This window comes from Myotis myotis, unplaced genomic scaffold (assembly GCF_014108235.1).
Source record: "Myotis myotis isolate mMyoMyo1 unplaced genomic scaffold, mMyoMyo1.p scaffold_m19_p_10, whole genome shotgun sequence".
Lineage (NCBI taxonomy): Eukaryota > Metazoa > Chordata > Mammalia > Chiroptera > Vespertilionidae > Myotis > Myotis myotis.
Genome location: NW_023416314.1, coordinates 40691592 through 40715254, shown reverse-complemented (window position 1 = coordinate 40715254; position 23663 = coordinate 40691592). Strand labels below are relative to the sequence as shown.

At 46.3% G+C, this 23663-nt stretch overlaps 1 protein-coding gene across 3 annotated transcripts in view; it reads right to left on the bottom strand.

Moving 5' to 3' along the window:
- Positions 1-5670: 5670 nt before the first annotated feature.
- CLPB (caseinolytic mitochondrial matrix peptidase chaperone subunit B) overlaps positions 5671-23663 on the bottom strand; it is a 161369-nt gene continuing 143376 nt past the window's right edge. For 2 of the 3 annotated variants that reach the window (XM_036325094.1, XM_036325093.1), the window contains 7 exons: positions 17961-18005; positions 17445-17606; positions 10350-10506; positions 9521-9594; positions 9250-9369; positions 8961-9065; positions 5671-8548 (listed from right to left, as the gene is read on the bottom strand). In XM_036325094.1, the coding sequence (XP_036180987.1) occupies positions 8300-8548; positions 8961-9065; positions 9250-9369; positions 9521-9594; positions 10350-10506; positions 17445-17606; positions 17961-18005 (912 nt within the window). In that variant the 3' untranslated portion in view covers positions 5671-8299. The remainder of the gene's footprint in view (positions 8549-8960; positions 9066-9249; positions 9370-9520; positions 9595-10349; positions 10507-17444; positions 17607-17960; positions 18006-23663) is intronic. The other variant, XM_036325095.1, reaches the window with a different exon arrangement.

The following is a 23663-nucleotide window of genomic DNA, read 5'->3' as shown; positions in this document are numbered from 1 at the left end:
GATTTAGGATATGACCACGACATAGGTGACTGAAGTGGACAGGGACAGAGAAATAGTAGAGCAGGGTGTTGGATAAGTCATTTGTGGAAAGTTGAAGCCACAGGAATGATGACGTGTTAGGGAAGAGAGAAAGTGATACGAGACTATAAAATCTTTCTTGAATGAGTGACAGTCACTGATAGAGCATCAAAAGAGCTGAAGAATCAAACTGCTGACTTTTTTTTTTTTTTTTAAAGTGGAAAGTAAGAGAATCACAGAGAAGCAGTGGGGGACTCTCTTCCTGGGTCTGACCATAAAAGCAGCATTGCATTATGCACAATGGTTTGGGGTGACATCTGATTTATATAAAACTGAATAGTTCCAGGTATAAACTCCCTTTCTACCTCAAATATGAAAATATTGAATATGGAACCAAGAAAAAGAAAGTTCGACACAGCTGGGCTTGAAACAAAAATATGGGAAATCCCAAGGTGCCAGACATGAATGGGAACCCCAAAAGTTAGGGTGTGTGTTGACGGCAGCTAAATTTACTTATCTCTAGTTTGCATACTATCAAGATGAGATTATAGTTACTGACAGTAGTACCTTGTATCTGCAGAGTCTATATCCAGAAAACAACAGCTCCATATGGGTTCACCTAACATTGTACTGTAACATGACTTTAATTTTATTAAATTAAAAATGCTGTTGAGTCTAATTGGGTTTGCATTGAACTATATATCAATTCAAAGATTGACACTGTAATGATATTGTCATCTTTTCCAAGAACCTGGTATGTCTTTTCATTCTTCAGATCTTGTTTTATGCCCTTCAATATGATTTTCTTTGTTAAAGTTATTAAGTATTACATAATTTTGAATAGGTAACACATTAATAGGATTCAAAATTTAATAGTGTAAAAATGAATTCAGTGAATTTTCCCTTCCATTGCTATCCCCTCTCTACCCAACTCTCCTCTCTTCCAGAGGCACTTTATGTATATATGAGCAAATATATATACCTATTTGTTACAATTATTATGAATGGAATACTTTCTTTTGTACTGTTTCTGGTTGATTATTGCTAGGATAGAAAAAAGCTACTGATTTTTATGTAGTTATCTTTTATTTAGATACCTACAACATTTCCTTAGTAATTCTAATAAGTTTTACTGTAGTCTTTTGGATTTCCTAAATATAATTTATTATTTTCCAATATTTATACCAATTAGATTTTTTTTTTTACCAATTAGATTTCTTAGCTAATTGCTTTTACATGCATTTTCAAAGCAATGTTGAATCTTGTCTTATTTCAGACTTTAACAGAATTAGCTTTAGTATTTATAGTTAAGGATAATGTTTGCTGTTGTTTTTAAAAAATATTTTTATTGACTTTAGAGAGGAAGAGAAAGGGGGATAGAAACATCAATGATGAGCCCTAGTTGGATTGATTCAGTGGACAGAGGGTCAGCCCAAAAACTGAAGGGTCCTGGGTTCAATTCTGGTCAAGGGCATGTACTTTAGTTTGCCTCCTGCACGTACTTCCGGTCGGGGCTCGCGCAGGAGGTAATCAATCTGATGTATCTCTCTCACATTTATGTTTCTCTCTCTCTGTCTCTCCTGATCCCTTCCACTCTCTCTAAAAATCAATGGAAAAATATCCTCAGGTGAGGATTAAAAAAAAATTAAAAAAGAAAAAATATATGGAATATTTTTTCATATTTTCCCATGGTTTGAAGCAGTTTACATATTAATTAAAAACTGCAAATTATCTATTTTTTTTGGTGTTCACTTTGTGATAATTAATTGAACTGTATACTTGTGATCTATGCACTTTTCCATATATATCAATAAAAAAGTTTAAAATAAGAAGACAAAAAGGATAAAATTTTAATCACCTTTCCAATTTCTTCTTTGGTAATTTGTCCATTCAAACAATACCTTGGGCCAGTGTTTGCTAGAAAATTATCTGTTTGCCCTGTTTTACATTTGTTGCCATAGAACACTCCTACAATTATTTAAAATTCTTCCATATATATATATGGTTATGTCTGATTTCTCATTCCTAATCCTGTTTTATTCTTTTGTTCTTTTCCCCTTTATTAGGCTAAGACAGTTTTATCTATTTTACTGGTGTTTTCAAAGAATCATTTTTCTATTTATCTTTTATTATTACTTATAGTTTCCTACTTCATTAACTTCAGGTTTTATCTTTATTACTCTATTTCCTATATTATTGTGGTTTAAATGTTTTTTTTCTAAATTTCTAAAACTATCACTACACAGCTTTGAGCTTTTCTTTTTTTTTTTTTTTTTTTTTTTTTTTTTTTTTTTTAATTAAATCTTTATTGTTCAGATTATTACATTTGTTCCTCTTTTTTTTCCCCCATAACTCCCCTCCTCCCAGTTCCCGCCCCACCCTCCGCCCTCACTCCCCACCCACTGTCCTCATCCATAGGTGCACGATTTTTGTCCGGTCTCTTCCCGCATCTCCCACACCCCTTTCCCCCCCAGGAATAGTCAGTCCATTCCCTTTCTATGTCCCTGATTCTATTATAATCAACAGTTCATTCTGTTCATCAGATTATTTATTCACTTGATTCTTAGATTCACTTGTTGATAAATGCATATTCGTTGTTCATAATTTGTATCTTTACCTTTTTCTTCCTCTTCCTCTTCTTAAAGGATACCTTTCAGCATTTCATATAATCCTGGTTTGGTGGTGATGAACTCCTTTAGCGTTTCCTTATCTGTGAAGCTCTTTATCTGACCTTCAATTCTGAATGATAGCTTTGCTGGATAAAGTAATCTTGGTTGTAGGTTCTTGGTATTCATCACTTTGAATATTTCTTGCCACTCCTTTCTGGCCTGCAAAGTTTCTGTTGAGAAATCAGCTGACAGTCGTATGGGTATTCCCTTGTAGGTAACTAAGTTTCTTTCTCTTGCTGTTTTTAAGATTCTCTCTTTATCTTTTGCTCTTGGCATTTTAATGATGATGTGTCTTGGTGTGGTCCTCTTTGGATTCCTTTTGTTTGGGGTTCTCCGCGCTTCTTGGACCTGTAAGTCCATTTCTTTCACCAGGTGGGGGAAGTTTTCTGTCATTATTTCTTCAAATAGGTTTTCAATATCTTGCTCTCTCTCATCTTCTGGCACCCCTATAATTCTGATGTTGGTACGCTTGAAGCTGTCCCAGAGGCTCCTTACACTATGCTCGCATTTTTGGATTCTTTTTTCATTTTGCTTTTCCGGTTGGGTGTTTTTTGCTTCCTCGCATTTCAAATCATTGACTTGATTCTTGCGCTCCTCTGGTCTGCTGTCTGGAGTCTGTATAATATTCGTTATTTCAGTCCGTGTATGCTTAATTTCTAGTTGGTTCCCCAATATAAGATCGAGGGTCTTATTAGTTTTCTTGTAGATCTCATTAAGTTTATCGGCAGCTTCTAAACAGTTCTTGAGAGACCTTAAAAGTGTGGTTCTGAACTCTATATCTTCCATTGACAATTTTGTCCTGTTTCTTTGTCTCCGCATTTTGTTATGCTTCCTTGGTGCACCCCCTAGTGGTCTTTGTTCGCAGTCTTATAGTTAAATCTTGATTGTTGTAGCTAATTCCAGGGAGGGTTTGACCTCCAGGCCAAGTGGCTATGAGAATCAGCTGTGTCAGCAGTGAGAGAACTTCTGTCCTCTAGGGAGGTGCTAATCTAGCCTTTGCCTGAGGCTATCCGGTCGCACAGGATCAACAGGGTGGGCCGGAGAGAGCAGTTATGGCGGCTCTCAGTCCTGTCCCCAGGGGCTCTGCCTCTCTGAGTCCCAGCACCCGCTGCAAAGCTCAGAGAGAAAGCTGCACTCGCTCTGACCGAAGTCAGACAGTCCCGCTTCTCCCGTTTGAGTCTGGGTCGCTAAAGACTCGCCCGGATCTGGAGCTCAGAGTCTGCGACTCCCTCCCGATTGAAAACGCCAACCGCGCCCTCCGCCGCCAGCCCGCTCGCGCACTCCACACCTCAGAATTTGCCTTCAGCACTGCGCCTCCTCTGAGTGTCCGTATGCGTTTCTCTTTCCTCCTAGTTGTAGGACTTCCACTCAGCCAGCGTTCCTGTGGTTCTGGGTGATGTCCCTTCCGTTTTTTGGTTTCACTTTTGAAGTAGTTGTTCAAAGCAGCAAACTCCGGCGTTAACCTATGCCGCCATCTTGGTTCCGAGCTTTTCTTTTTTGAATAAAGGTGCTGGTGTTACATTTTCATCTCCCAGTCCAGCCTTATGCATTTCAGGATAGTCAATAAGGCAGGGGTCCTCAAACTACGGCCCGCGGGCCACATGCAAATACAAATATTGTATTTGTTCCTGTTTTGTTTTTTTACTTCAAAATAAGATACGTGCAGTGTGCATAGGAATTTGTTCATAGTTTTTTTTTAAACTATAGTCCGGCCCTCCAACGGTCTGAGGGACAGTGAACTGGACCCTGTTTAAAAAGTTTGAGGACCCCTGCAAATAAGGTATCTGGGTCTTAATTTGCCCCATTTGTTCTGGGGGTCCATCCTGGCAAGTCCTACTGCCTGGCCACAAGCACATGCCAAATAATTGTGTGCTCAGTGAACAAATAACACTGTTCTGTCCTGCAACCTACTATAAGACCTGTGCCTGCCACAGGGTCCACCATTCGCCCAAATACCTGGAGCATCCATCACATGCTGACACTGTGCCAGGGGCTATGAATAGGACAGTGAGCTGAACAACTAGTGTCTGCCCTCTTGGACCTCACATTCTGGTGACAAAGAGACATAAGACAAGTAAGGGAGCTGAATACTGCATAGGATGCCAAGGAAGCATAAGATAGGGTCCAACATCACCAAGGAGGTCTAACTAAGAATCCCTAGAAGTGTTACTTAAGTTCCTCAGAAACTGAGGGTCTACTCCAGCCGTGGGCAAACTACGGCCCGCGGGCCGGATCCGGCCCGTTTGGAATGAAAAAAACTAAAAAAAAAAAAAAAGACCGTACCCTTTTATGTAATGATGTTTACTTTGAATTTATATTAGTTCACACAAACACTCCATCCATGCTTTTGTTCTGGCCCTCCGGTCCAGTTTAAGAACCCATTGTGGTCCTCGAGTCAAAAAGTTTGCCCACCCCTGGTCTACTCTGTCCCCGATCCTCTTTTCAGAAAGGTGGCCATTGGGTTTTCTTGTATAAAAGTTACCTGGTTTTGCCCTAGCCAGTTTGGCTTAGTGGATAGAGCATTGGCCTGTGGACTGAAGGGTCCCGGGTTCGATTCTGGTCAAGGGCATGTACCTCACTCGGTTGCAGGCTCTATCCCTAGTAGGGGCCATGCAGGAGGCAGTCAACTGATGATGTTCCTCTCTCATCGATGTTTCCATCTCTCTATCCTTCTCCCTTCCTCTCTCTCTAAAAATAAATAAAAACATTTTAAAAGTTACTTGATTTTGAGTTATATGCCTGCTGCTCATGGCCATAGTTCATTGAACCAAGGGACTGACAGTCAAGCAAAATAATTTTATCTAACACAAAACAGAATGAAAAGAGAAGAAACAGAGATAGCAGGAGAGGAAAAGCAGAATAAGAATAGTAAAGTCATAATAATGGCAGTCACAAACTATGTGATATTGGATTGGAACTGTAGGTATCAATATGAATTCATGTTTTTTAAATAATATACAGATACAGAGACATGGCAATAAAATCAGATGTGTGTGATGCATGTGTTAACATACATACATTTATTTCATAGTTCTGTGTGCTGAAAGGGCCTAGAAGCGACGACACTCCAGTAGCAATGAATACACCTAATGCCCAGATCTTGGTTTTTAAGTATCATTCTCGAATAAAAGGAACCAGGTGCTGCTTGGAGAAATGGCTGATGTTAGGGCTGGGACAAGAAAAATATGAGTGAACTTGAAATATCTTGTGGTGCCAGAAAGTAAGGAAGTGCTAAAAAAAAAAAAAAAAAAAAAAAAAATGATGGGGGCAATGCTGAAACAACACAGGATCCAACTTTACAGAGTTCAATGGCCAAATCTAGGCCTAAAAGAGCAACAAAAGAAACTTTGTATTAGATTATAAACCATAGAAAAAAACAAATATCTATTAGTTTATACTGTTATAAATTATTGAATAAATGGGAGGAAAGAGACAGCTCTTCCTTATAGTAGAATGCCAATTAATAAATATATTAATAAGGAAATATATTAATAAGGAAACAGGAAGTCATCATTAGGCAAATAGAACATTAATACTTGCTGTAAGCAAGAACCATCGATGGGCCCTGCTGGCATGGCCGAATGTCGACCCATGAACCAGGTCACAGTTCGATTCTGGTCAGGGCACATGCTTGGGTTGCGGGCTCAATCCCCAGTGTAAGGCATGCAGGAGGCAGCTGATCAGTGATTCTCTCTCATGATTGACGTTTCTATCTCTTTCTCCCTCTCCCTTCCTCTCTGAAATCAATAAAAATATATTTAAACAATAAGAAACATCAATGGATGCTAAAATCAGGAGGGAAAATTCTAAGGGTAAATAAGGCATTTGCATGGCTTCAAAGTATCCCCTCAGAACACCCTTCCTAATTTCAAAAGAGAATCTGTAATTTTACAGTGGAGAAACTTGATGCATACCACCTCAGCCATGTGATCAAAGTTAACTTTATCCCCTGCTGGAAGGCACTGAGAAGGGCGCACTCTTCCTGGGGTCCTTGTCTTGCCAAAAATGTAGACCCTCAATCTAATCATGTGAAAACAGTAGATTAACCAAATTGAGGGACATTCCTCAAAATAACTGACCTGGACATTTCAAAAGTGTCAAGGTCATGAAAGTCAAAGAAAGACAGAGGAACTATCATAGGTCGAAATAGATGAAGGAAACATGACAACAAAATGCAAGGCAGGACCCTGAACATGCCTTAGATCCTGAACCAGAAAAAGAACATCAGTAGCAGAATTGGAAAAATTTGAATGTCCACAGATTAGTTAGTAGAACTGTATCAATGTTAATTTCCTGATTTTAATAATTATACCATGGTTTTATAAGATCTTAATATTAGGAGAAGCTAGGTGAAGGTTATACATTAATTCTATTATTTTTGCAACTTTCTGTAATTCTAAAAATATTTTAAGGAAGGGAAAAAAAAAGGACAGCAGTCACTGAGGTAGGGAGCAGCAGACATAGCTCCTTGAGGGGCTAGATAATGATTGTTAGAGCTCACATCCTGGCTTATGACTGTCTTCTACCCACCATATTGTTATGACATTCTTCCATCACACGAGGGACTTTGCTTCCTGCCCCCATTTTCTGCTTCCTGAAAGAGACGCGCTAACACCAAAGGAGGGTTCCAAACGGCCCTGCAGGGAGAGGGTGACCACCAATGGGGACGCAGATGATGCCCAAGGACACAGCAGGCCTTGCTGTGCTCCGCTAAGCTGAGGCTGAAACAAAGGGGACAGTTTGCAGCCCTTCTGCTTAGTGCCTAACATGCAGACTGCACGGGGGAGCTGTTTATTCCAGGCTAACTTAGCTGGGACAGCAGTGTAGATAGGGCTGAGGCAGACCCCATGATCTCTAGCTTTTCCCCTAGAGCTCCCTAGGGTCTATGTTGTTAGTCTCCTGAAGGAGGTCTCAGAGAGTTGAGCTTACTTGGATCATTTGGCATTAGAGTCCCAGAGCAGGCCAGTGTGGTGACCCAGTCAGCCTTCCTCCTAGAAGTGCTCTACATCGGCTAGTTCCAAGGCTGGAAAAACCTGGTCTGGCCTGACCCCAGAACACAGGGTGAGAAGGAACAGTAGCTATGATATGGCAGTGGAAGGGGGAAGGGTTCTAAGGGTCCCTTTCCCTTGGAATTTTAGGGCATGGAAAAGAGGTAGTTACAGCCTCAACTGAAGAACCTCTGTGCCTGAGCCTCTGTACTCTTTCTCCACGCTCTGTGGAGACATTCTGAGGGCCAGCAGAGGGTGGCAGGTCATAGTCTGCCCCTGTCTTCTTCCAGCCAGATCTGTTCTTAGCTGCCATACTCTGAGCTTCCAGAGAACACGATCAAGTTCCAGAGACTATGGGGCATGGAGATCATGCTGAAGGACAGAGATAAGGGACCTCCTCTCCTCTCTGCTTGAAGGAGGTGCAGGGGCAGCTCCTCCTGGAGACTGTTAGCAAGCTTTGGACCCACAACAAAGGGGGCAGGGGAGGGGTCTTGCAGGGGCTGTGAGGAGGTAAGAGGCTGGGGGGAGAGGAGTAGGAGGTATGAGGGGAAGGTAGGTCAGTTGTCATGCCACAGCTGAGGGGCCTTTATTGGACGTTGAGGGCACTAGGCAGGTAGGTAGATGCTAGAGGGTGTGGCACACCTTCTCAGGGTGTAGTGGTGCCCGGATGTCCAGTTTGTGGGTCTTGCTGTCCTTATCGATGATCTCCAACCGCAGTGTGGGTGAGCGCTTCTCAGCCTGGGGTGAGGGCAGATCAGGGCTCTTGAGTAGCTGCTTGTCTGAGTCCTCCACAGTGATACGCAGAGTACAGCCCCCTGGCAGCAGGTCCTGTTCATAGGCGGCTGCCAACTGGTTCACCACACGGCGTTCTACCTGCAGGTCGCAGGTGAAGTGGTCGTCACTGCTGAGGCCTGGGCAGGCCTGTGGCCTGAGCCTGAAGGTCAGGCTCTATCGCTTACTATTGTGCCTTTGCTTGGCATGAAGGCCAGCCTCTATCATTACTGCTAGGACAAGCACTTATGCTGAGCTTCAGTTTTCTCATCTGCAAAGGGCTAACACCACAGCTTGCAGGATTGTGCTAAAAACTCAATGTCAGTTTCTAAGGTTCCCAATACAGTTCCCCATCCCTGTAGGGGTTACCCTCCAAAACAGGGTTTGACTTGATCATCCTGTGTTTTTTATTCCATAAGGGCATCTGTTCTGGGTAGGAACAATTCCAGGCTGGGAGCCCAGGGACTGGGTCTAGGGGTACCGGGGAGGGAAGTGTGGAGGCACCTGTGCTCACCTCATGCTTGATGGAGCGGGCGCCATAGTGCACATTGTAGCCATCAACCAACACGTCTGCCACCTCTCGGTCCCAGAGCAGTGTGATATTGTGCCTTTGCTTGGCCTGAGAAAGGTCCGACAGGAGTATGTCTGCATGTGGCCGAGGGCTTTCCATCTCTCATGCCTGAGGCCTGTGCCTGTGAGAGACTATGTGCCCCAGGGCCACTGGCCACATACCACCTTTTGGGAGGTGGTGCTCCCAGTGGGAAGATATCCCATCCCAACCCATGGGCAGTCCCCACTCTTACTCTCTTGGCCCAGAAGTTCAGTTCCTTGTTGACTAGCTGGATGAGCTCCGAGTGGCAGAAGGGGAGGAAGTAGACGATTTCATTGATTCGTCCCAAAAACTCATCCCTCCGGAAGTGAGCCTGCAGAGCCAGATAAGGAGTGAGGTCAGTGACAGAGATGGGGGTAAAGGCAATTACTGGACTCCAGTGGAGAAGATATGGGGGCTTCCATAGCTTAGGCCAAGGGGATCCCCCACCCAAGGCTCCAGTGGGAAGGACAAAGGCCTCTTACTTTCAGGATGGGCCGAATCACGTTCTCTTTGAAATTCTTTGATATGGTGATCTTGTCACTAATTTGGACATCCCCTGTAGAAACAGAATCATAAACTGACTACTCCCCACACCCAGGGGCTTTGGGAGATGTGCCAGCCCCTTGACCTCGTCCATGAAAAGAGCCCCGGTCCTGTCCCTGATGAGCTGTGTGATCCTGGTCAATGCCTCAGGCTCTCTGGGCCTTGGCCTGGTCTTCTTACTTGAACAGTGAGAGGACTGGTCTGGGTGCTTTCTGAGGCCCTACCAGCTCTTATGTACCACAAAGCCTGGGGTTCTTACCGTGAAAGTTGTGTGACAAAGGGAGGGAAGAAGAGAGTCAGGATCAAGATTTTAGTTTTGACTTAGAAGAAGGGGGGCAGGAGGGTTCAATTCCAAATGGAAAGGTGACTTCTGTCTGGTACACTCTTCCTTTCCAGCACTCTCCAGCCTACCTACCCAGGAAGGCTCCTCGGCTGAAAAAGTTTGTGTCCATCTCCATAGTTTCTGTTAACTAAGGGTCCCTTCAGTTCCCCAAGACCCTGGCCTCTTCCTGGTCCTTCACCTGGGGTGCTCCATCCATTCCTCTGTCTGGGACCCTCCTGTCACCTGAGACCTGGGGCTTTATAGAGGAAGTAAGGGCATTGTCTGTCTCCCTCTATATCTGGTATGGTGCTTGGAATCTGGTCACTGCCAGCTACCAGGATCCTCACCAAGGCCTAGGACCCCAATGCCATCCTTGCCCCCAAGAGATGTGCTGGTGATCTGGGCACTTGCCCAGTTGCCTAGATAGCCCAGGCTATGTGCCATACCAAGGTTCTCGGCGATACGGTTACGGCTCATCTCCAAAGCTTCCTGCCTCAGCTGCAGTGCGTGCTGTGCGATCTCATCACTGGCCACATTGGAGGTCATAATGAAGATGGCGTCCTTGCAGTCGATGGTTTTCCCTTTTCCATCTGTCAGCCGGCCCTGGGAATGAACAGTGACTGTACAGTTAGGGAGCTACAAGACCGAGCACCTCTTCCAGGAGGTCTCTCCAGAACCCATGTCTCCCCTACCCCTGGCAGAGTCAGCTGCTTGCTCCCTGGATTCTCTGAGCACTGTTCTCGCCCTCGGTTGCAGTGCTCACTACCCTGGGCTGCAACTGCTTCACGTACTGAGCACCTGCAGTGAGACGCCATTTGCTGTGTCAACAGTCAGGGTACCTAATTATCCCTGGCACCCAGAAGTCAGCTTGATTTCACATGCACCCATCCAACACACTGTTCTGGAAGCCCACTCTAGTCCAGGCTCTGTGTTGGGGCACTGGGGACCCACTGAGCCTTTGACATGCTCCCAGTCTAGAGGAGTGACACTTAGGAAACCAGTAATGACAAGTCAGTGCATTAAGTGTCATCACAGGGAAAGCCCAAGTTGCTGTAGTTCAGAGGAGGGTATTTCACTGGGCCACTGTGAAGATGAGATATGGTCATACTGAAGAATATTCCTTAGTTAACCAAGCCGTGCAAATTTATTTTTCACTTTACCCACATCTGTCTTTATTAAAACTGTGCAAATGTTGTGAAATGTTATTACTGTAGCAAACACATATATATTTGTTGAATCAAAATGAATAGAAACAGAGAGGAATAGAAAATAATGTTCTTCCTTTAACCAACATGGGAAGTTTCCTTGGAATCTTTCTTTCTAGAAGTGACATAAAAGAGAGCATCTGTACTGGAGACAGATGCACCAAGGAAAGAGAAAAGGAGCAACATCAGAGGAAGAGACAGAAGAATAAGGAAAGTATCGGTCATTTAGTTCAAGGGCAAGGAGCTCCACCCACTCAGCAAACCTCACATCTATCACCGTAAGCAGCACTTTGCAGTAGAACAAAAGCAATGATCAGGATCTCACTGAGAGGCACTGATGGGCATTTCTGCCATAGGGACCTGCTTAATGTTTCCTGTGTACTATTGCACTCCACCCACCAGAAGCTCCAAGAAGGCAGAGGCTGGATCTTGTTCTCGCTGGGTCCTAGAACAGTGTTTGGTGCATAGTTAAGTGTTCAGTGCCTGTGTGTGAAATGCCTGAATCCTCACAACCCCTACAGAGCAACTGAGGCTCAGGGAGGTTAGGTAACTCATTCAAGGTCTCACATTAGTAAACTCTACAGCTGAGGCTCAAACTATGTGATCACAGAGACACGCCCTTCCTTCTGCACCAGTCTACTGAGGTCATACGAACAGTGCTGGATAAATGAGGCTCCATGAAATTTTCTTTCCCTAAGTAAAATTTTCTCAGAATTCTGCCAAATTTAGTTTGCATCCTTTGATCCTTGCTGGAGAGAAACAACTGAGACAAGTGTGGGAAGAAGGAGACCTGCCTGGGATTTCCTCTGGGTTACAGACAGAACGTAGCTCCTACCAGGCCAGATAACATGACTCAAGAGGACAGACAGGTCTGTGGGCTCCTGCCTGACCCAGCCTCAGCTGGAAACCAATCCTCAAGCATTTTCCTTTCCCTGTTGCCCTGACTCAAAGTCAGCCCCTGCTTCTAAAACCAAAGCAATGGTGCCCTAGCTGGTTTGGCTTAATGGATAGAGTGTCAGCATGTGAACTGAAAGGTCCCAGGTTTGATGCCTGGGTTTCAGGCTCAATCCCCAGAAGGGGGCGTGCAGGAGGCAGCCGATCAATGATTTTCTCTCATCACTGATGTTTCTATTATCTCTTTCTCTCTCCTTTCCTCTCTGAAATTACTAAAAAATAGAAAATCTACACTAATAAAAGAGAAACATGGTAATTGGCGTATGACCGCTACCCTTTTCATCGGCTAATCAGGGTGATATGCAAATTAACTGCCAACTAAGATGGCGGTTAACCGCCAACAAAGATGGCGGTTAATTTGCATATGTAGGCACAATGCAGGGAGGCGAAAGGGAAAGCAGGAAGAAGCCCCCTGCCACTGACAGTGATCGGAAACCCAGGGGGGAGCTAAGAGCCGGGGGGCAGGGCAAAGGCGGGCCTGGGGGCCACCTTTGCCCTGCCCCCCAGCCATGATCGGAGAATTGGGAGCCTTTGCCGCCCTGGCCAGTGATAGTAGGAAGTAGGGGTGGAGCCAGCGATGGGAGCTGGGCACGGTCGAAGCTGGCAGTCCCGGGAGCTAGGGGTCCCTTGCCTGGGCCTAGAGCGGAGCCTGTGATAGCGGGGCTGCTGCAGCTGCGGGTCCCCGCTGCCCGGGACGGACGCCTCAGCCAGAGGCGTTAGGCCTGGGCAGGGGCAGACCCTGCAACTGCGGGGAGCTGGGGGTCCCCTGCCCAGGCCTAATGCCTCAGCCAGAGGCGTTAGGCCTGGGCAGGGGCAGAGCGGGAGATCGCGGGGAGTTGGGAGTCCCCTGCCCAGGCCTAATGCCTTGGCCAGAGGCGTTAGGCCTGGGCAGGGGCAGAGTGGGAGATCGCGGGGAGCTGGGGGTCCCCTGCCCAGGCCTGACACCTCTGCCAGAGGCCTTAGGCCTGGGCAAGGGGCCGATCCGGTGATCGGCGATCAGAGGGTGATGAGGGTCAACTCCTCTGGCTGAGGCATCAGGCCTGGGCGGGGGGCGGAGCCAGCAATCGGAGTGGGCTGGGGGTCCCCTGCCCAGGCCTGAATCCTGGGCCAGAGGCATCAGGCCTGGGCTGGGGGCAGAACCAGTGATGGGGGGAAATGAGGGTCCCCTGCCCAGGCCTGACATCTGGCAGAGGCGTCAGGCTTGGGCAAGGGGCTGATCCTGTGATTGGAGAGTGATGGGGGTCAACGCCTGTGGGTTCCCAGTATGTGAGAGGGGGCAGGCTGGGCTGAGGGACACTCCCCCCCCCCTAGTGCACGAATTTCGTGCACCGGGCCCCTAGTAATAAAATAAAATAGAAATATTAAAAAACAAAAACAAAGAACCCCAAAGCAATGGTCCTCATAGGCAATATGGGAAGGAATGTGCATTGCCTGAGCACCTATTGCATGCTGGCCATGGTATTGGGTGCTTTTCAGCCTCACTTTACACTAGCCCTTGGAACAGGCCTCTCAGAAAGTGTTATTTCCAAGGGGGTCTATTCAAAAGGGGCCTTGTGATCTAAGTCCCTGCTCACTCTCCTGTCCCTGCCTTTGGATGGGACAAGGGGAAGGCAAGGGAACAAATGGATATTCTTGAGCTTTTGCCATTAGTTTTATTGCTTATAGGTTATAATACGAGAGAATCCACTCCTTAGTGGGGACCAGGTCTGCATGAGTATGTGACATGCCCAGGTGCATGCATACGACACTATATGTTCACAGTCATTCCTGAGGACTGAGTGCACACACTGCTGCACTGGCCAGAGCAATAACCAGCGATGATTTCATTCTGAGATCAAAGCTGTGCTCATAACTGGGCCTGAAGATGGGTCCCAGGTGGATCAGGGGAGCAGGTGCAGTGTATGACTGACCCAAGGGTGACTTCATGTCTCTGTCCTCAGAGTCCTTGGCAATAAAGATGTGTCCCAAAGAGGGAGCTGTCACTGTCCCACCTTTCAGCAATGACTGGAACGCTCACACCCTGGGTGGGGTATGAATGCTCATCCCAGGGCTCCAGGGGTGGTTTTTCCACTGCTTGTCTCTTTGAAGGGAGGAGCAGAGGGTGGGCTTTTTGAGGGCCAGTCTCTTCCTGGGACTGTGGCTCTGTGCCATAGGGGTCACGTGGGATGTGACCAGATTAGTCCTGCTTGGTGCTTTGAAGAGAACAATAAATTCTGCTTTTCTAGGCCCAGGCTTGGGAGAACTGGCAGGGTAGGAATGGGGGGTTTCCCTCATGCCCCCAGACTGGATTAGGTGCCCTTACAACTCACAGCACTTGCTTCTCGTAGTGCAGCACTCATCATAGTTCCCTGAACTGCCTTTTGTTGCTCGTCTCCCCCACTCATTCATGAATACCGAGGCAGGGACTGTGTTTGATCTGTGTCCCTTCTGCCCCATAATGAACCACAGTCTCTTGTTTTGCTCTATCAATTCCCCCTTTGACTCTTCCTGGTAGGTGCAGGCTCTGTTTTAGCCCTTTCCTCTTCTCTGCACACTGTATTCTCCCTAGTTGAGAGATCTCATCCCTTCCCTTAGTTTCCATTACCCTGTCTGTGCTGGACTATTCCTGAATCTCTATGTCTAGTACATACCTCTCCTATGCTCCAGACCAGCGGTTAACAACTGGTGGTCCGTGGACCACTGGTGGACTGTGAGGTCCGAAAGGTTGGTGACCGCTGGTTTAAGGAAACCTTTGGAGCAATGGTCGCCAACTGGTGGTCCGTGAGGTCCAAAAGGTTGGCAACCACTGCTCCAAACCTCTCCAACTGATGAATGACCACTTAGACATCTCTATCTGGCTGTTCCTCAGGCATTGCCTTTTAACAGTACTAAACTCAGCTCTCCACCTTCCTCTCCAATTTACAGCTCATTTTCCTGCATTTCCTGCCTCAGATGATAGTAGCAGCAGCAGTCCAGTCATCCAGGCCAGAAATCCAGCCACTGATCTCCTTAGCTCCGCCTTCTCTCTTCCCATCCAATCACTGAGCCCTGCACAGTGACCTCCTGGTAATTCTCCCCATCCCAGGGTCCTGCTTTAGACAGGCCTCCCAGCTCTGAACTCTTCAATAGTCTCCTCGCTGCCCCCTTCTTCTTTCCTTCCTCTCACAGCTATCAATAAGAACTTCATAAAGTGAAAACCTGACCATGTTTCTCTCTTGCTTAAAGTTTTTAAAGGCTCCCTATGATCCACCAAATAAAACTATGTTCCTTTGCCTGGCATTTTAACTGGCCCCAGTCTATCTAACCCACCTCATGTCTACTATTCTGTTCTCACTTTCCTCTGCAGTCAAGCAGTATGAACTGCCGGTCCCTGGGTATAGCAGGCTGCCTCATGCTCCCTATGCTTCTGCACATCTGATGTCTGCTGCTGGCCCTTCTCACCTATGTTCATCTGGCAAACACTTATTCATCCTTAGAAGGTTTGCTTAATCACGTTAGTCACAAAGCATTTCCCGTGATGTTGTGGGCTCTGGCAATGGTTGGAGTAGGACAAGGTCCCTGTCCTCAAGGGGCACAATGCATATATCTGGCTAAGCAAACTCGGATGGCAGCTTTGGTCAATGGCACCAAGGGCATAAATATCAGAAACTGCAGTGGGCTAGTAGAGGCTGCAGAAAGGAATTATCAACTCCCAAAAGGCCGTTGTGGAGTGACAGCAGGGGAGGGGTGGACAGGGTTTCCATGTGGGGCCAATTGTATTTCAGTCTGCAGTTGCCTTCTGTCTTTCTGGGCCAAGGAGGCCATCAGAGGTACCTCTCCAGGGATGGCAGAGGCCAAACCGGCTGCTGGATTCTCCCTTCCTGTGAATGCTTCACTGCTGATCTACCTCTTTCTTTCGGTCCCAGTGGCATGGAAGTTATTATTTAAGCTGCAGGAACTGAACTGCTTGGGTTCGAACCTGGATTCCCTCTTTCCAGCTGTGTGACCATGGGTGAATTACTTATCTCACTTTACTTCAGTTTCCCCATTTGTTACATGGAGGCAGTAATAATATCTATCTTCCTAAGGTTGTTGGGAGGATTAAAGGAATTGATACATGTACATTTTCAGAACAGTGCCTGGCATACAAAGTACAAAAATATCAACTATTATCACATGTCCTTTCCACCTGTCTACCAGGCAGGGAGCTCCTGGAGGGCAGGTTTGGTGCACAGCTGACTATCTGAATCCCATTGAGTCTGGAACAGAGCAGAAGGTTTTAGGGCACAGGCATAACTGAATTTGTGACATTTGAAGGACTGGTCTTCATTCAACAGCAGAAGTCTGGGGATAGGGAGTAGCTGAGAAGCTAGGAAGACCTCAACAAAACTCGGGCAGGGGCAAGGATGCTAGGCCAGGTGGGGAAGGTGGTGGGAAGCTGTGGGGACATTTGAATGTGGGTCTTCTTGACTTGGTACCTGATCTACTATTTGGTCCAGGGGGAGTTCCTTCATGTACCTCATCTAGTGCAGTTGTGACAGGGGAAGCAAAACTCTTTCCTGTTTCCCTAGGGCTAAGTAGAAAAGGTGGGTAGAACTCCATGTGGCAACATGCTGGCTAATAGAGCTTACGTGAGGGAGAAGAGAAGGCTCATCCTGGTCTGCAGTCCCTGGAAAAGGTGGAGGTCATCCCCTTCAGATAAGCTCTCCCTCAAGGTAAGGAGCGGTACAGAGGGGAGAACTGGGGCTCTAGGGTCAGATGTATTTGCAGCTCAATCCTGGCTCCTCCACACAGTAGCTCTGTGGCCTTGGGCAAGTCATTTATAACTGCTGAACCTCGATTTCTTCATCTGTGAAAACTGAGATTGTTTCTACCTTGCATGGCTATTGTGATGATTAGTGATACCATCTGTAAAGTCTTTAGCACAGCCTGGTATATAGAATGTGCTGAATAAAAGGGCTTCTTCTTCTCATTTAGAATTTACTCCACGTGTATGTGTGCATGTGTGTGTGTGTGTGTGTGTGTGTGTGTGTGTGTGTGTAGTGGGAGGGAGATGCTGTCTCATTTGTGATGAGCCTGGAGCTCCTTGGAAGAGGTCCATGAGCCAGAAAGGTTCTTGAGCTTACTTTGGATTCAGCCTTCCTGTATGTCACATGAGGTTCCTGATGCCTGAAGATGAAACAGCTGGAACTACAAGTTCAGGTCTTTCTCTCCTGGCACCTCTGCCCCATTCTGTTTCTCTGGAAGGTAGCCTGGGCCTTCGTCCAGAGAGGGAGTGAAACCACATCTGCTAAGTGCCCAAATGTACACATGGGGGAGCAGCAAGATGAGGAATGATCTGACAGGCCTCTAGGCCCTTGGTTCCTACTGCTCATAGACCCTCATACCTAAGGGTGTCCCTTCCTCCATTCCGGCCCATTTCACCTCATCAAACAGCTGTAGCATGATGGTAAGCACATCTGGATGGGCCTTGTCCACCTCGTCAAAGAGCACCACGGCATTGGGGCATTGTTTCAGCTTCTTGGTCAGCTGGCCACCCTCCTCGTGGCCGATGTAGCCTGGTGGGGACCCAATAAACTTGGCCACCTAGGGGAAGGAAGGAAACATGTTACAAAGGCCTTTCCATGCTTTGAGTTTCCAATTTGGGGCAAGCATAAGAAGATGGCTTTACATACAATGTTAAGACTGCCTATCTCAACAAGGAGTGTCAGGCTGAATCCTGGGGTGGCAGGAATCCTGCTATGATGGGAGAGCAAATAGATCTTTCCTATGCTTGTTCTTCAGAGCAAATCTTATGCAAATAGGCCAGTGACCCTGCTGTACACATATGTCCTCAAAGGACAAATCCCAAGGCTGCTGGAATTATCTCAGGCTCAAATGACAAGCCACATCAAAATTCTCAGCCCTGCAAACCACACTTCACCGAGGACTCTCACTCACCTCATGCCGCTCCTGGAACTCAGACATGTCCAGCCTGATGAAGCCCTGTGTGGAAACAAGCACGAGTCCAATCGGCAGGAAGGCAAATACCCACAAGCTTTCAGACCACACCAACTCAGGACCTTCCATCCCATTCTTGTATGTTCTTTCTGGCTCCTTGCCTCTTTTTCTGTCCACTCAGTCCCTACATGATTCCATTCCTTACCATAACGAACCAAGTCATGTCCCTGTCCTTCTAAATTGGGCCCAGAATGTCTCCTTTCTCAGGCAGGCCTCTACTGGTCTGATTACCACATCATCCACCCAACCTCCCGTTCTGCCATCCATTCCACATTTCCTGAAGGCATCCGTGTGTGCTGAGCACTGGAACTACAACAGTTTAAACAAGACTTGGTCTCTGTCCTTGAGGGGCACCCGTTGAGTAGGGTGGGCAGACATGGACAAAGTCAGTCACAATCAGCGTGGATCATGATGACATGGAGGGGAGCGACCAGAGGGCTGCATGGTGCCCTCACATTTGCCAGTCATTGTAGGCACATGCCCTTTTAGTTTACTTTTCTTTTAAACAAATAAACCTTTTTATTTATTTACATTTCTTTATTTCATCTAAAGGCACCCATAATGTAGCTTGCAGCCTTTCTCTCACCACTGCTGGGCTAGGGGTGATTTCCAAGGAAGTGGTCCCCTGGGGTGAGGCCTGACCATGATTAGCCCTGGAAGAGAACACTGGGTAGTGTGGCATTTGTGAGCCAACACAGGCAGAGAACACACCCCTTTTCATGAAGACTTTAGGGAGTTATAAAGGCATTCATGGGTGCCGTCCATCCACCCATACAGGGTACCCCACTCTCTCCCCAGGCTCCTCTCTTGCTGGCACATGCTCCTGTCTGAGAGAGCACACTCATTAACCTCATGTCTCTTGAGAGCTGGGGATGACGGGTGCCAAGGCCCTGGGAGGGTGGTAGCTATATTTGAAATGCAGGCCTATTCTAGCTCAGTCTTTGGTCTCAAATTCACTCAGTGATGTACTTCTAGTTTTTTCTCTGTCCTGTCACTCTGTACCCAAGGTACGGGGTGGCAGAAAGAGCCCCAGGCTGGCAGCCAGGGGCCTGCTTCTAGTCTCAGTCCTGCCACTATCTGTGTGGCCTTAGGTACACTGCCTCCCCTTTCTGTGCTATAGTTTTTCCTGTGTAACACAGACCCTGTTTCCTCTCCTAGTCTTGCCAGGGGCCTGAGGAGAGGACCTAACCCAGAGGCGGGAAAGGCCTGGGAGAGTTATTAAGGTCATGTGGGGGTGATCCCTGCTATCTAAGCACATGGGACTTAGCCAGCAAGCATTTTCAGAAGGCCCAGACAGCTCAGCCAAGAGAAACAGGCTTCAGGAAGGGTGGGAAGATGGACATGGGGAAGCTGGGAGTGCTGCCCAGAGGGAGCAATGGGCCGGAAGCCATGAGATGGGTATCTGATAATAGCTCACAGTCATTTACTATGGGTGCTTACTATGTGCCTGGCAAGTTATAAAGGGCTCATAACATTTTCAAGTCTGTGAGGTAAGCACTATTATCATCCCCATCTTACAGATGATAAAACTGAGTCACAGATTTAAGTAACTTGCCCAAGGTTACTCAAGCTTGACAATTTGGCTCCAAGTTTACACCCTTAGCCATTTATTCTACTGCCTCATATTTCTGGCTCTGTCAATCAGTTGGGCTGTTGGCAGTCTTCATCTGAAGGGTTCTGAGTTTTGTGCCCAGATATCAATGTCCCAGGATACTGGGAGTATAGACTAGGGCAGGGGTGGGCAAACTTTTTGACTTGAGGGTCACAATGGGTTCTTAAACTGGACTGGAGGGCCGGAACAAAAGCATGGATGGAGTGTTTGTGTGAACTAATATAAATTCAAAGTAAACATCATTTCATAAAAGGGTACGGTCTTTTTTTTCAATAGTTTTATTCATTTCAAACGGGCCGTAGTTTGCCCATGGCTGGACTAGGGCTTACTTATGTCAAGTGATCTGGATTCTACTAAATTGTTAAGTAAATTTGAACAAGCCTCAGGGCTTGATTTTCTTGATTGAAATAATTTTGGTTTCATATGAGCTTAGCTTAGGGTTATCTAGAAGTGAGGCAAGGATAATGACAGTAATATCCAACCTGTATTGATTGCTTACCAGGTGCTAAGAATGTTGTTTATCATTTTATTTCATCTCATTAACATTCATAATAATCCAATGAGATAGGCACCATTTTAAAACCCATTTTGCAGATGAGAAAACTGATGTAAACTGAGATCCTGGCCAACTCCACAGAGCAGTTTAGAATTGGGATTTGAACACAGGCAGCTGGACTCAGATTCATGCTCTGACCCCTTTGTCATTCTGCCCTATAACTGCACATCTTTACGGCTCCACCACTCTATTTCAGGATGAGATCACAGAAAAGCATTAAGGTTTTTTCTCTCTCAAGGATTATTAACCCTAATAATGGGAGTTAATAAAGCTGCTCAGTTTGGGAGGCATAGTAGACGCTAATGAAAAAATAAGCTCATGGATCTGATAAAAAATTATAAAAATGTGCGAACAATGCCTTGCGAGGCAGCCAGGTCTAGAGCTATGAGTGACTTTTTATAAATGAGGCAACTAAGGATCTGAAAGCCAGAACTTGAATTCAAGTCACCGACTCCTAAGCCAGTGCTCATTTCATTTTGTTAGGCCACTTTAACACTGGACCCTATAGTGACACTTCCTACACACCACTCGTTGGATTCTGGAGGTATCAGATAGCTTAGGGTCCAGGGCTCTTGGATTTTGAAGGTCTCAAACATGCCTATTACCTGGCCATAGAATGTCTATGCTAAATGCAGAATCTGTAATCAGGGGTTCTGCAGAAGCACTACCTGTGATTTAAAAATAAAACACAAGAATATGATAGGATTCTCATGCCTCTCATCTCCCTATGCATCATAGGGACAAACTGAAAAGTTTACACTTTAGCCTCCTATTGCACGTGAGAACAATGATATTGAGAGAAGAGCTGAGAGACTGGCCCTGGCCAGTGTTGCTCGGTGGTTAAAGCATTAGCCTGTGTACCAAAGGGTAGCAGGTTTGATTCCCAGTCAAGGGCACATACCTGGGTTACAGGTTCAATCCCTGACCCAAATCGGGGCATGTGCAGGAGGCGGCCAATAGATCTGTCTTTCTCACATTGATGTCCACCCCTCCTCCTACTCTCTCTAAAAACATCATAGGGGCCAGGCTGGTGTGGCTCAGTAGTTGGGCATTGACCTATGAACTAGGAGGTCACGGTTCAATTCTTAGGCCACACGCCGGGTTTCCAGCTTGATCCCTGGTGGGGGTGTGCAGGAGGCAACCAATCAATAATTCTCTCTCATCATTGATGTTTCTCTCTCTCCCTCTCTTTCCTCTCTGAAATTTAAAAAAAAAAAAAATATATATGTATATATATAAATATATTTTTAAAATATATTTTATTGATTTTTTTTACAGAGAGGAAGGGAGAGGGATAGAGAGTTAGAAACATGAGAGAGAAACATTGATCAGCTGCCTCCTGCACCCCATCCCCGCCACCCCCCGGGGATGTGCCTGCAACCAAGGTACATGCCCTTGACTGGAATCAAACCCGGGACCTTTCAGTCCGCAGGCTGACGCTCTATCCACTGAGCCAAACCGGTTAGGGCAAAAAATATATATATTTTAAAAAATCATAGGGAAAAATACCCTCAGGTGAGGATTAACAAATAAACAAACAGAGTTGAGAGACTGGATTCTGATTTTACTTCTTCCTTTAACAACTGATCTTGGACAGACCCCTTAATGCTATAGGTCAGTTTTTGCATCTGAAAAGTGGGTCTGATTTAGCATCTATGCTGTTTTCCTCATAAGATCAAATAAGACAGTCAATAGGGGACTGATGTGGAAAATATGAGGTGATGAATAAATACAAGACAAGGGAACAGGCATTTACTATGTGCTAGAGCCTGAGCTCATTTGATGCTCTGACAACCTCAGACAAAATACTAGACAGTCTCACTCTGAGACAAGAGAGCTGAATTGTATAGGGATAAAGTAACCTGACAAAACAGAATTGGAACCTGTGCCAAGAAATGACTGGCTCCAGAACCTGGACCACCCAGCCCACTGCCTCCAAGGGGTGATGGCGTTACTTCAGTCTCCTGGGTGAGGCATGCGTTGAACGTGCCATCAGAACACCCTGCACTGTTGCAAACATGCCTCCAACTGAAGTGATGCTCCAAGTGAAAAATGACTTGCATCATCAGTCTTTCCACAAGCCCCCTCGCCTTTCTACACCAGCAAGTCAGCAGATACTTTCCTTCTACTTCCACTGTGTATGAAGACACATTAAGACAGCTCGGATAAGGAGATTATAATTTGTAATTAAATATTAACCTTTCTGACAGTATTAAAATTAAAACACTCAGAATTCTTCATCCCTAATCAGGTGGTTCCTGCCTGTAACTGCATCTTCCCTAATAGTCTTGCTAGTTTATGGCCCTTTCCAGAGTGCTAATTGTTTCAATCGCTGCCAACCTGATGAATTGTCTTAAAAATGCTATTTCAGTTGGAGCACACTAGCATGTCATGTGCTGCGTCTTGCCTGCCTGCCTGTCAAGTGGGTCCGCTCTGGGTTTGGCTGAGGCAAAGCATAGCTACTAGCAGAGGCAGGGAGGCTTAGAAGGCTTCAGCCAGTTATTAGGTAGAAGGAGGCCATGGATGCAGCTCAGGACACAGCCTGAGTTACCTTGTTTCTGTGGCTGCCAGGCCCTCAGGAAGGTGGCAAAGGGGCAACTAGGTCAGAAGCAGGACAGGAGGTGCCCAGGGCTCTGCTGCTGGGGTAGTTTGGCTGGCAAGGTCTGAGCAATTCTTATCACTTCAGCTGGGGAGGCGTTCCACAGAAATGAAGCAAGGGCACCTGGGGTCGTGGGCACCCACCAGTGGTGGGCAGGGGGACCTTAGCCTCCACACTGGGAAGGCTGGTAGAAGAAAGGAGGTTTGGCCTTCATTAAAATGTTCCTGCAGTCTCCAAGAATCGCTCTCTCTGGCATTTCTCTCTGCATGAACGTACTGCCTGTCAGCACAGAAAGTCAAACTGAGCAGGCCTGGGAAGCCAGAGTCTGAATGAGTAAGGGATGCGGTGGTCCTCTCCTGTGGAGAATCCAGGGCTGGGGAAAGGGGATTGTGACAACCCCACAGCTGAGACATAAGAAATCTGATTTGCCCTGGCCAGTATGGCTCAGTGGGTTGGACGTCATCCCATGCACGGAAAAACTGCTGGTTCCATTTCTGGTCAAGGCACAGGATGAGGTTGCAGGCTTAATCTCCAGTAGGGGGAGTGCAGGAGGCAGCGGCCGATGTTCTGCTTTCACATTGATGTTTCTCTCTCTTTCTCTCCCTTATTCTCTGTAAAAATCAATAAAAAACCTTAAAAAAAAAATTCTTAAAAAAGAAAAAAAAAGAAATCCTATCTAAAAGCTCATGTGGGATGGAGAGAAGCAATAAGACACCCCCTTGTTCCTACTTGTTTTCTCCTACAGGCCCCAGGACTCCCTCTGGCGTGGCCTTGATGCACAGTAATGGTATGTTTCTACAGCTGTTTCCTTCTCCAGACCGAGTTCCTCAGGGCAGGGAAAATGTCAAAATTAACGCTTTTTTTAAGGAACTAGTA